This window comes from Melanerpes formicivorus, unplaced genomic scaffold (genome assembly GCF_026170545.1).
Source record: "Melanerpes formicivorus ecotype bairdi unplaced genomic scaffold, bMelFor1.0.p_v2 SCAF_34, whole genome shotgun sequence".
Taxonomy (NCBI): Eukaryota; Metazoa; Chordata; class Aves; order Piciformes; family Picidae; genus Melanerpes; species Melanerpes formicivorus.
In genome coordinates this window covers 8,391,496-8,403,536 of record NW_027142386.1, presented here as the reverse complement: position 1 = coordinate 8,403,536, position 12,041 = coordinate 8,391,496, and the positions used below count along the sequence as shown (strand labels likewise).

The 12,041-nt window shown below is 55.4% G+C and overlaps 1 protein-coding gene across 1 annotated transcript in view; it reads right to left on the bottom strand.

Moving 5' to 3' along the window:
* Positions 1–12,041, bottom strand: part of DOCK5 (dedicator of cytokinesis 5) — a 50,029-nt gene that overhangs the window by 26,188 nt on the left and 11,800 nt on the right. Inside the window, exons 3-19 of the mRNA XM_068156795.1 lie at positions 10,822–10,862; positions 9,792–9,847; positions 9,069–9,165; positions 7,466–7,614; positions 6,719–6,854; positions 6,444–6,601; positions 5,711–5,792; positions 5,253–5,382; positions 4,799–4,871; positions 4,149–4,291; positions 3,464–3,589; positions 2,848–2,972; positions 2,393–2,491; positions 1,790–1,862; positions 1,373–1,476; positions 874–1,057; positions 665–762 (exon numbers count right to left, since the gene is read on the bottom strand). Coding sequence (XP_068012896.1) covers positions 665–762; positions 874–1,057; positions 1,373–1,476; positions 1,790–1,862; positions 2,393–2,491; positions 2,848–2,972; positions 3,464–3,589; positions 4,149–4,291; positions 4,799–4,871; positions 5,253–5,382; positions 5,711–5,792; positions 6,444–6,601; positions 6,719–6,854; positions 7,466–7,614; positions 9,069–9,165; positions 9,792–9,847; positions 10,822–10,862 — 1,874 coding nt within the window. The remainder of the gene's footprint in view (positions 1–664; positions 763–873; positions 1,058–1,372; positions 1,477–1,789; positions 1,863–2,392; positions 2,492–2,847; positions 2,973–3,463; positions 3,590–4,148; positions 4,292–4,798; positions 4,872–5,252; positions 5,383–5,710; positions 5,793–6,443; positions 6,602–6,718; positions 6,855–7,465; positions 7,615–9,068; positions 9,166–9,791; positions 9,848–10,821; positions 10,863–12,041) is intronic.

Genomic DNA, 12,041 nt, shown 5'->3' with positions numbered 1-12,041 from the left:
AGCAGCCCTGAGGGGTCCCAGTTTCCTGCTCCACTGCTTTGTTAGCCAGCAGGAGACCTGCTGAACACACTGAGCCCTGCCTGTGCAGCTCCCACATGCCTGGGCCAGAGCAAAGCACTGAGCCAGGACACTTTACACAGAGCCTGCTCTGCAGTGCCCCAGCATTTCCTGCAGCTGCTCAGCAGTGCAAAGCCATCACCTGCCACAGTCCCAGCCATCCACACTTGGAACCACAGCAAGTCTCACTCCCTAGCCCCTTCAGCAGACTCTTTGCTGTGTGCCCCCCACGTTTCAGGTCTGCTCCCCATGGTGCTCTGACCTGCTCTGTTCCCAGATCCCCAGCAACTCCCTGTTCACAAAGGAGGCCCAGAGCCACCACTGAAGTGCAAGATTAGGCTTGGAATCTGTCTGGTTTGGTCAGGACACAGGGGAAATACAGCCACCACCATCTCCCTCACCCTGCTAACATTTAACTCCTGTCCTGGTGAATTCCCCTGAGAGCTCCTGGGGCAAGGCAGAACTTTTGTTTTCCTGTTGCTCAGCAGCTGGAATGGCTCCCAGCCTAGAGGCAGCTTTTGGTACAACACAATCAGCTCTTCAAGGCCAGCACCAGGCACACACAGAAGTGTTTGCATGACAAAGGCACTCAAATCCCTATGCATACCTTGACGATTTCTCCTCCTTCCACCTCCATGAGCTTCCTCAGGTTGTGAGCTATGTTGTGGGAGTTGGAACGCCAGTTCAGCAGCCCCAGCAGGTCAACTGGCAGGGACAGAAAGCACAGGCAGAGAGAGATCAGAGCTCCTCAGCTGCCCCTGTGGCTGCAGCACCACACAGAGCAGGCAGGAGAGGCTCTTGGCACCAGACACCTACCGTTCTGGGTCAGTTTGGTGGAGCAGATCAAAGTGGCAATCTGGAAGCTGTCTTTGGTGCTGTCTTTAGTGGGGGTGAAGTTGGCCACATTCTTCCCCGGGGGGCCCTCCTTCTCCTCTACCTCCGTTTTGGTACAAGGAAGAGTTAAATAGCATTTGGCATCTTCCATTTTCTTGTTGTCACCCTGTTGGGACACAGCAAAGGGAAGAGTTTGCCCACACCCAGCACACTTCAGCTGGCCTCCTGCAGCTCTCACCTGCAGACACTTCAGCACAGGGACAGCCAGAGAAGGCTAAAACACCTTGGCATGGGGAGGGGTTGGAGAAGAGGGCTGGTGAGGGGCAGCTGAGAGAACTGGGGGTGTTCAGTCTGCAGAGGCCGAGGGCAGACCTCATTGCTCTCTGCAATGTGTGGCCATGACACTTGAGGACTCTGCTGGGAAAGAGGCAGCCCAGGGAGCTGTTTTGCTTGGTGACCCCAGAGTGGAGCTGCAGCTCACCTTATAGACAATCAGGTTGTGTTTGCCATCCTGCAGCGTGGTTCCATCCGAGTTCATCAGCTTCACAAAGCTCATGCCAAAAGCTCTCTCAGACTTATCCCTGGCTGCAAGCAGAAAGAGGAATCCTCATCAGGAGAGGTCTTACTTCTGCCTGTGGTGTCCATGTGACAGCTCTCTGTATGCAGCTTCTCCTTTATTTAACTGCACCATGTGGGCTCTGTGACCCACAGCAGAGCTCTTCCCTTCCCTCTCGTCCCAAGGGTGTTGGTATCTGCAGCTGCACAGCAAAGCTGTTGGCAGTGAGGGTGCTGGGGCCCTGGAGCAGGCTGTCCAGAGAGGTGATGGAGTCACCTCTGGACTGGACACTGTGGTCCTGGGCAGCCTGTGTGGGTGCCCTGCAGGTCTCCTGACACTCACACTCCTGCGAGGACCGATGGCGGAAGGTGAACCTCAGGTGGCACCGACTGACCTCCTCGATGGCGATGGACACCTGCAGGTGACAGCTCCATCAGAACCCAGCACCAGCACTGCAGCTCCAGACAACTCCACAGAATCACAGCATGCACCTCTAGAGGCCACCCAGTCCAGCTCCTGCAGTCAGCAGGGACATCCCCAACCAGAGCCCCTCACAGCCCCATCAAGCCTGACCTTCAGTGCCTCATGGGATGGGGCCTCCACCACCCATGTGGGTGACCTGTTCCAGTGTTCCACCACCCTCCTAACAAAGGACTTCTTGCTAATGTCCAATCTAAATCTACCCTGCTCTAGTTTCAAGCCATTGTCCCTCATCCTGTCACTCCAAGTTCTTGACACAAGTCCCTCCCCAGCTCTCCTGGAGCCCCTTCAGGTACTGGAAAGCTGCTCTAGGGTTTCCCTGGAGCCTTCTCTTCTCCAGGCTGAACAGCCCCAACTCTCCCAGCCTGTCATCACAGGAGTCCTCCTCCTCTTTGTGGTCCCAGTTTCCAGACCATTCTGTTACTGACACACTCCCTGGCCAGGGTGCAGATGCCAGGCTCCTACCTTCACAGTTTCATACCAGCAGGGCTGCTTGACTTGATAGTACACAACAGACTTGTACTCAGAGAGCCCTTCGTAGCCAGCTCCAGGGTGGATAGCTTTCTTTGGACAAAAAGATAAGAGGAGGCAGGGAAAGAACAGGTCAGGTCTGGAATGAAAGCAACAAGTAGCTGGGGTCAGAATCTGCCAGAAGACAGAACTGGCAGAGTTCCTCAGCCTGTGCTTCCCACTCAGGGGAACTCACTGCACAGCACAGCACCTGAGAATTTCTTGCAGGATTTGCTCCCTTCTCTTAATTTCAAAGCAAACCCAGTGAGGGTGTCCAGATCTGGCCCCTGAGATCACCTCCAGGATCTCCTTGCTTCACCACACAGCTTTGCATGCAGCTGATAACCAAGAGCCCAGGCAGCAGAGCTGTCACCTGGCAGAGCCAGCAGCTCCTGCAAGGGCCACAGTACCTCTTGGAGATTTCCATCCTCGTCATGTACAGACATGGTGACCTCCACGTTCTTGGGAGTCTTCTTCTTCCCCTTGTCAAACTCCCCTTGCAGCAGGGTGACGTAGATGTCATTGCGCACATCCCCTGCAAGCCACAGGGCTCCGTCAGCTGCCTGCCCCCAGCTCTGCACCCCTGGGGCCCACCGCAGCCTTCCCCTTACTCTTCACTGATCCCACCTCCCTCAGCATCCAACTAGACCCAGCCTTTGCACTTGGACCATTCTCCCCTTTACACATCTGTGTCCTTGTGCTGCTTGTTGAAGTGTACTGAGCTCTGCAGGGCCAAATGCTCTTGGGATGGGTTGAACAGAGCAGGGTCTAAGCTACACCCACCAAAAGTGTCTGACTGAACAGGAGCTCTCCTCCACGAGCACTCACAGCATCATTTCCCAGTCTGAGGAAGCAAGCTTAATTTGCACCTCTTGGCCAAAAATATATCAAAAGATCAGCTGGAAAGGTCAAGAAAGACGAAAGCAAGGTTTCAGCTGGCCCTAAAATAAACCTGAGCAGAGCAGGAGGCCCAGAATGCCAGCTGGCTCCTTCAGCCCATGAAGTGTGGGGGCACCAGGGACCTACCAGGAAGGATGATCTCAGGGAACCCCATTTTGCGAGCCACAGCAGTTGATCTGTCTATAAGGTGGGAAAAGTCCTTCTGCACCTGCACTAGGTCACCAGGAAGCAGCTTCAGGGAGACCCAGAGACCTGAGGGAAAAAGGAACACTGTTTACTGAGGAATGCACAGCCCCAGGAAACCTGAGCCTGACAGAGACCTTTCTTCCTGATCCCCCTGCAACAGCTCCTTAAACATCCCAAGCTGCTTCTCACCTGCCCACTTCCCTCTCCCCACTGCTGAGCCCTTGCTGGGCAAGAGGAATCTCCCAAGCCCAGCACAGAGGCTGTGGTGCCTGAGGCCACACGTGGGCAAGAGCAGAAGAATCCTGAACAGTGCAGCTTAAGCCCACAGCCACTTCCAACACGCAACCAGCCACGGTAAAAGTGTTTTCCATCCACCCCAAGAGTTTGACCTTTAACTCCTGCATCAGTAGGAGAGAAGCCAGCAGGCAGAGCAGGGCTGCTCCCACAGGCCAGGACAGCTTCTGGCTTCTCTCTTACCTCCCAGCGTGCGGCAGTGGCACCGCCACAGACACACAGCCTGGCTCGGGAGAGGCAGCAGGCTCCGGCCAGCCTTGATCCCTGGACTTCCACTGCCCACTGCTTCCCCTCTGCACGGCAGGGCAGCTGCCCTGCCCCAGCTGCTCACCTTGCCCTTTGTGGTTCACCTCCTTGGCCGCGATGACCTTGTTGAAGACGGCGGTGAGGGGCTCGTTCTCGCCGACGCCGTGGGAGGGCAGCAGGGGGGACATGATCAGCTGCCGCTGCCGGGCAGACGTCTCCATGGTGACCCTGGGCAGCACAGCACCCCAGGCACAGTCACCGCAGGCGCTCTGCAGCAGGAGGGCTGCCCAGCACCTGCCTCGCCTCCACACAAGGGTTAATATTCTTTCAAGGAGCCCCTGGGATGTTTTCCTTCTCCCCCGGTACAAGCCCAGAGAGACTGCCCTGAATCTCTCATTCTAGGATAGGCATCTGAAGGTCACAGCCCAGGACCCCACAGCACTGCTGGGCACTGTGCTGCTCTTGCCCCCTCGGCTGAGAGTGGCGCCCAGCAGTGCAGCTGCAGTGCCAAAGCTCCCCAGGCAATGCAGCTCATCAGCCAGACCTGTGAGCCAAGGGGAACAAAGGCTCCAGAGGGCTGACAAAAACCTTTTCCTCCAAAGGGCTGAGTGCTGCCATAAGCTAATCTGTGTGCAGAGACCTTGGGACACTGCCAGGCCCCCAGACAAATCTGTCCTTCTCCAAAGGACAACTGCTCTGAACGAGCCAACGTGTGCTGAACTCTGAGGTACTTACTGCTGGAAGGGAATAAAATGTTGCTTCTCCTCATCATCCACCTTCCCATGGATGATGTCAGTTATGTCCATCACTGCAACAACACAAGGTCATCACACAGCTGCGTCACGTCGCTGAAGGACACAGCCCCACCAGAACGCAGACAACACCGGGGCAGTGCCACCCGTGGCACAACAGAGAGCACCACTCCCTTCACCACTGGCACAGGCTGCCCAGGGAGGGGGCTGAACTCCCATCCCTGGGGGGTTCAAAGCCACAGAGATGTGGTGCTGGGGGCTGGGGCTGAGCCAGAATCAAACCATTCTGTGATTCTGTTCTGTCTTGACTGTCTCCACTTGGAGGACAGAGATGCTGACCCTGGGAGGCTCTCAGGCTCTGCTGACCTCCAGGATGTGTTTCCCAGTGCCCAGCTCCCTGTCCCTGCTGTTCTCCTCACTGGCTGAAGCTGTCCTACCTGCCACCCCAAAGGGCCTCCGGAGCCCACAGGTGTGCTTCTTCCCATCCTTCAGCTCCATGTGCCCCACTCTCACAATCTGACACACCAAGCTGATCCTGGGTCTGATCAAGTCAGAACTGCTCAGATCCTAGGAAAGATGCAAAATAAAGTCATGTCAGCCTGCTTTAGGAATGGGAAAGAAGGAGACAGAGATGTTAAAGCCTGGGACAGGCTTCTCAGGGCACTGCTTGTATCCCCAGCACTGCAGGGGAAGCCTTGGAGACGTGGTGCTGAGGGACATGGGTGAGCAGCAGACGTTGATTGGACTCAGTGAGCTTAAAGGTCTTGTCCAGCCTAAATCATTCTATGTGACACCTCTCTCCCTGCTGCATGGAGGGAGGAGAAGGGAGAGGGAAAGAAGCCAGAGCTGGGCTGTCTGCAGGACAGGAAGCAGCTCCAGGGCATGAGCCACTTACAGTGAAGACTGCCTGCAGGTTGTTCAGCTTCTCGATCTCCTTGGGCATCCCATTGCTGCCCCAACGCACCAGGTAGCTCTCACTGCCAAGGAAGTGGGGAAGAGCTGAGTGAGTAAATGAATCAACACTGGCATTCCCCATACCTGGAAACAGCTCAAAAGCACTTTGTTCCTTTGGGAATATTTGAAGAAGTGACTCTGAAGTGACTCATTCCAGAGGGCAGAAGGCAGGCAGGATGTGAGTGAGCGAGCTCTGCCTGCACAGCCTCAGCTGATAGCTGCAGTGCTGGAGACAGAGGCTGCCTGCCACATCCAGGCTTCCCTGGTGAAGCTCTTCAGACCTTCCCCTGCTGGTACAAGGTGGCCAACTCCTGGTGTGAGCTTGCACTGACTTGACAGCAAACCATGCAGACCGAATGGGAGCCATCAATCAAACACAGCCTCCAGTGACCCCAGCAGCAAAACAAAGAGCAAAACCACCCCACAGGCTGGGACTGTGACTGAGGCACCACAGAAATCCCCAGCAGTCAGAAGCTGAGTGCAAGGGCTCAGCATGGGCTCAGCACCTTCACTCTGTGTCTCCTCTGAAGTTAACTCCCAAATCACCACTGGGGCAGCAAGCAACAGAACTGAAGGGTTAGCTGCTGGCTCCTCCTTCCTAAGCTCCTCTGGCTTCTCTAGAGTGACCACCATGTGTATGGATCGCCTTATGCCTCCACAAGGAAGAGCCCTACCTGATGAACTTGGAGAGCTCAGGGTCATAGAGGCTCATGAACAGCTCTGCATCCTCCCCAATGTTGCAGACAAAGTTCTTGAAGTTGACATAGAGGCTGTAGGTGTGAGTGGTGGTGAACACTGGCTGCCCTCGCAGCTCCAGGTTCTGCTGCAGGGACTGCAAAGGGGCAGAGGGCTTCCATTAAACACCACCAGGGCAAAGCTCTGCTGCCAGAGGAAGGCAGAAATGCAGTGGGTGGCAGCTGCTGGAGGAAGAAAAAGACAAGAGATGTACCTTCTCTTCCTGGATCCTTTCATCAATCCTCTTGGATGCTGTCTCATGGGTCTTGAAGAGAGAGATTGTGCTGGTTTCATCTGGGTCCAGGATGTTCCCATTGTCATCTCGTACCACCAGGTCCAAGCCCAGGATCCTGAGCAGCAGGGAAGTCAGCAAAGGACACAGTACAACAGCTAAGAACAGTGACTGCAAGAGCACAAATCACAGCAGCAGGAGTGGTGTCTCTGCCCAGCTCATGGCTGTGGCTCATCAATGATTCCTCTCCTGTTCACTGACTTATCTGACCCAAGCCTGACAGGCAGGGAAATGCCTTCTGGAGACAGTCCCTGTCCTGTACAAACCAGTGCAGGATGGAGTTTTGGTGGCCTGTAGAACCTCATTGCTCAGCTGTTGCTAAAGCAGTTTGACTTCACTCCCAGAGCCACAGCCTGGCCCCAGCCAGGCACAAGCTGTGCTGGATGGGAAATGCCATCAGGCGCCAGCATTGCTGCAGGGCTGAGGCAGGTGAGCTTCCCTGCCAGGGCACAGAGACTGCTGGCATGTGAAGAACCAACTGCTATGTGCCCACCTGCCAGGCTGGTCAGCAGGGATGGGAGCTGAAAGTTGGGCCTGGAGCCTTTCCAAGGGACAATGCCAGCCTCAGCCAGCACTCCCCTGGTATGGCTGCTGGCATCAAGAGCCACCCAGAGCCTTCTGTGGGGTTTAGAGGCCTCAGGTGCCCTCAAGACACCGTTTGGAGCTTGCCTGTTGCCATAGTCAATCTTGGCAGTGACTTTCTTCTTCAGCTCAGCCAACTCATCCTTGGGCAGGGTCCCAGAGAGGATCTGTGACCTCCACTCGATCAGGCTGTAGGTCAGCTGCTGGACGTGCCGGAACTGCGTCGTCTTGTGGTCCTGCGAGGACAAGGACAGCTCTGAGCCACAGCCCTGAGACACCTCCTGGCCCAGCTGGGTAACCTTCCATGCCTGCAGCCAGGCAGACCTGATGGCTGCTTCCAGCCCCAGTCCTGGGCAGACCTGATGGCTGCTTCCAGCCCTGGAGCTCAGTCCAAGAGAGGTTTTTAGGCTCATTGTGCAGGGGAGATGCCTCCCCTGGTGCAACGCCTGCTGCAAACCACAGGAACTGAAGAAGGGGAATGCTGTCAGAGGCTCAGAGCTTCTGTATTTCCTTTTTCTCCTCAAACACCTCCTTCCTCCTCTGGCTTTTTGATTTTCTCTTTCTACTCACTGCAGCTCACACCACTCAGAGCCAGTTCTAACCACAACATCGTCCAGGACTATTTTAAGACTTACACTGGTTGAGCACAGCAACATCAAAGACTTTTGCTCTTCACTAAAACTAGATTCTGAGGCTAGGATCCCAAAGTCACTCAGGAAGAAGCAGCCAGGGACAAACCTCTCTTTTCACACAGCAATGCAGGCACAGAAGGCTGCTTGCTAAATTAAGAGGATGCAGTAAATTCTTGTGGCTTGGTGGCACACAGACCAGACACACTTGTGGCCTGCTGAGACCTTCCAGAGGAGAGCTTGCTCTGACAATGCTTACAGCTAATTAAAACCCATCCCCTCACCTTAATTAAAGCCTCAGAGCACACAGTAAGCAGCCTGAATTATTACTAACTGAAGAAAAATCAACTTTGACTCTTGTTAATGTGGCTCAATAATCACCTTCCACAGAAGGTAATTCCTTGTGACCCCCAGCTCTGCCTCAGCAAGGACTCAGACACCTCAGCAAGCCCACCCAGCCCAGGCACTGCCCTGGCTCTGGTCTCCTGAGGTGACCCAGGTGACCATCACTGGGTCAGGCCACCAGACAGAATCAACAGATGAGGTCTGTCCCCTGCCCTCCTGAGAACTAAGTATCTGATGTGACTTCTGACAAGTCAAATCTTCCCCCTCCACACATGGCCCCAGTCCTCTCCCCAGCCCTTGCCCAGCCTGCCTGAGCTGTGAGAACTGTGGAAGCAGAGGTCCTGTGGAAACACCACCATGGCTCCCTGCACAGCTGAGGTACCCACCCCTCACCCAGGGCAGGCAGAGCAGGGCCCCTGCCTCTCCTGGTGAGCTGTGACAGCCTCAGCCAGCTGGCAGCAGGGTGCCTGGTACCTCACCAGTGCTGGCACCACACACTCACCCAGGCACAGTGGGCACTGCAGCAAGGACTAACCCACAGCTCTGTGTGCCCACACAGCCTGCCCAGTGCAGAGCAGAACAGCTCCAGCCTCTCACCACCAACTCTGCACCCATGAGAGTTTTACAGTCTGAAAATGTTCCACTCCAAGTCTTAAAGGGCCCTGCAGAAAGACCAGGCTCAGATCTCCTGAGTCATGCAATGAGCCCCAACTTACCACATAGAGCTTGTGCCAGATAACTGCCCACTCCCTCAGGGTAGAGGCCAGCTCCTGGCCCAGGGGCAGCTCACTTGGGATCACTGTTTCATGTTGTCTAGAGAACAGAGAACAGACCAAAGGTGTCACAGTGCACTCACACAGCCCAGGGGGCTCAGCTGCTCCTCCCACACACAGCCTCCAGCCACTGCTCATCACACATGGTGCAGTTCCTCGTGTCCTGCTCTCCTCTGGATGCATTCCACAAACACCAGGAGCAGATAGAAACCCCCTCTGGAACAGTCACCCCTTGCAGTGGTCACCTGGCCACAGCTGAAGCACTTTTTACAGCCCCTCCCTGCAGTCAGCCCAGACCCAGCTCTAGGAGAAGTCATTTCCTCAGATGCTTTCCAAGACAGGAAGGACTCCACACTCCTGCTGGCTGCCAGCAGGAGTCTGTTATGACTTGCAGCAGTCCCCAGAGGAGCTGCAGTGCAGCCTGGCTGACCTGCCCCACTGCTAACTGCTTTAGCAGAGCTGCACCTCTGCCAGCAGCTCTCTGGTGTGCAGTGCTCTGACAAGAGACAAGTTCTGCAGCTCTCTCACCGGAGCCTGGCACTGGTGCTGGGCACAGACCAGCAGCACTCCTGGCAGCCACTCCCGAGGCTGGGGTTTTGATTCCAGAGGCAGCAGCATTCCACTGGCTTGGGGCCCAAGAGCAGAGCTCCAGAAGTGCCAACCTACCCCCGGTCCCTGACGGTGGCCTCCTTCAGGTGGATGTATGTCTCTGGGAAAATGCCCTAGGAGCAAAAGCAGACATCAGTGCCTGCACTCCCGTGCAGGGGGTCTCCCCCCACCCTCCTCCTCTCCAGGCTCAACACCCCCAGCTGCTCCTCCCCAGCCCTGCTCTCCAGACCCTTCCCCAGCTTTGTTGCCCTCCTCTGGACCTGCTCCAGCTCTCAATGTCCTTCTTGCAGTGAGGGCCCAGAACTGACCCCAGTGTTTGAGGGGTGGCCTCAGCAGTGCCCAGTCCAGGGGCACCATCACTGCCCTGCTCCTGCTGCCACAGCACTGCTGCTCCAGGCCAGGCTGCTGGTGGCCTTCTTGCCCACCTGGGCACCCCCTGGCTCATCTCCAGCTGCTTGGCAGCTTTCCAGGCACTCTGCCCCCAGCCTGGAGTGCTGTGGGGGTTGCTGTGACACCACAGCATCTGCAGGTTTGCACCAGCCCCAAGTTTCCTTTACTTAAAGAAACCTCCTAGAAGGCTCTGGTCTTTTTCCATTTTCTTTTCACTGCCTTTATGACCCAGAAGTGGGACTGGGAAGATACCACATGAGAGGTGCCAGGATTCCTACGGGAACCCCAATTTCCATGCAGTTCTCAGACCTGTTTCACAGACCTCTCCAGGTCTGGCTGAGAGCCCTGCATGCATAATGTGGCAGTATTTTCCAAGGCAAATCCAAGCTCTACCCTTGCCATCACACATAACTAATGCTGGATGTGTCCAGGTCCCAGCCCATAACAATGAAGCAACAACCTTGTGCTGCAGGTGTGCAACAGGCAGCTCGGAGAGCTCAGGCTGCACTGCTCCTGCTCACAGGGGAGCAGCACACAGACACTGACTCTGAACCAGGCTGCCCAGGGGCATTTCTCTCTGTCTCTGAGGAGGACACAGAGCTCAGGTTCCAAGACAGAAGGCCCAGCAGAGCAGGTGACAGCAGCAGCAGGGGCTGGCAAGGATCAAGCTCAGGGTGCCTGGGAGGTGAGGCCTTACCTTCTTGGCTTTGTTGCGCAGGGTGTAGCCTCGGTACCAGCCTGGAGCAGAGACAGAAGCAGTTAGGATTCTCCTCTCCTGTCTAAAGCACCCTGGCATCCCCACTGTGTCCCTACAGCATCAGCTGGCCAGGGACACCCCTGCTCTCTCTGTGGGAGGCTTGGGCCCCAAGAGCAGGGCTGAAGGCTCTTTTCCCACCATGACCCTCCCCCTCCTGCTCTGCAGGGCTCAAGGGCAATAGTCAGGCAAAGAGGAGGGGAGGGGAGGCTGGGGGCTGTTGGCTTCTTTAAGTGCAATTTGTTCTCTCTTGTGTTTTCCATCCCTCCACCTATTCATACATTTACCAAAGAAGGTTCCATGAAGAACCATGGATCCCAGACCCCTTGGCCATGAATCTGAGCTTAGGGTGGGGTCTTACTGGGGCTTGAGTGTGTGTGGGGAGCTGTGTTTGGTCTGTTTTAAGCACAGTCTTGTCCCTTTTCTCTAGCACTCAGAAGGTGACTCAGCCTGACCATGCAAAACCCAATATCCCAGCAGTAACTCAGGAAGAAAGAAGAAATTCCAGTCCTTCCAGAGGCTGAGGGTGAGATTACCATGGAGCCATGGATAAGGTACTGGATTAGGGATGAGAAGATTTAGCTTCTATTTATACCTAAGTTGTAATTAGTTGAGTGGCCAAGTACAAGTTACTCAGAGTGGGATACAAAGCTAATGGAATTCAACCAGGACATTTCCCACTGATGTCAGGCACACAGGACATAGGCTCAGCCCTCCTCTACCACAGCCTCCTCATTTCAAAGGGGCTCCTGGCCTCAGCCACAGTCCTGTAAACTATTCTGCAGTCACTGCACCAAACCATGCTGGGTGTTAGCAGAACTGTGTCAGCAGGCAGCTTGTGCTGCCTGTCCAGGATTCTGCTCTGACTGTCAGTAATTTTCATCCATCCTCTTCAGAGGAGCAAAAGCTTTGGGCAGCTCTCCATGGGTTGCTTGATTTCCTCTTAAACCCCAGCAAAATCTGCCTAAAGCTCCAGGGGCAGGGCAGGCTACTGGCATGCCTGAGTGTCCTCTGCTTCCAGCTGAAGTCTGCTTACACAAAGACAGCACAGAACCAACAGCGAGGCTGGGGGCTGTGTCTGGCTGCTCAGGCACAGGGCCTCAGTTCCACCTTCCCTTGCATGGATTTTAGGCAGTGTGTAAAAGGTCAGAAGACCTAAGAAA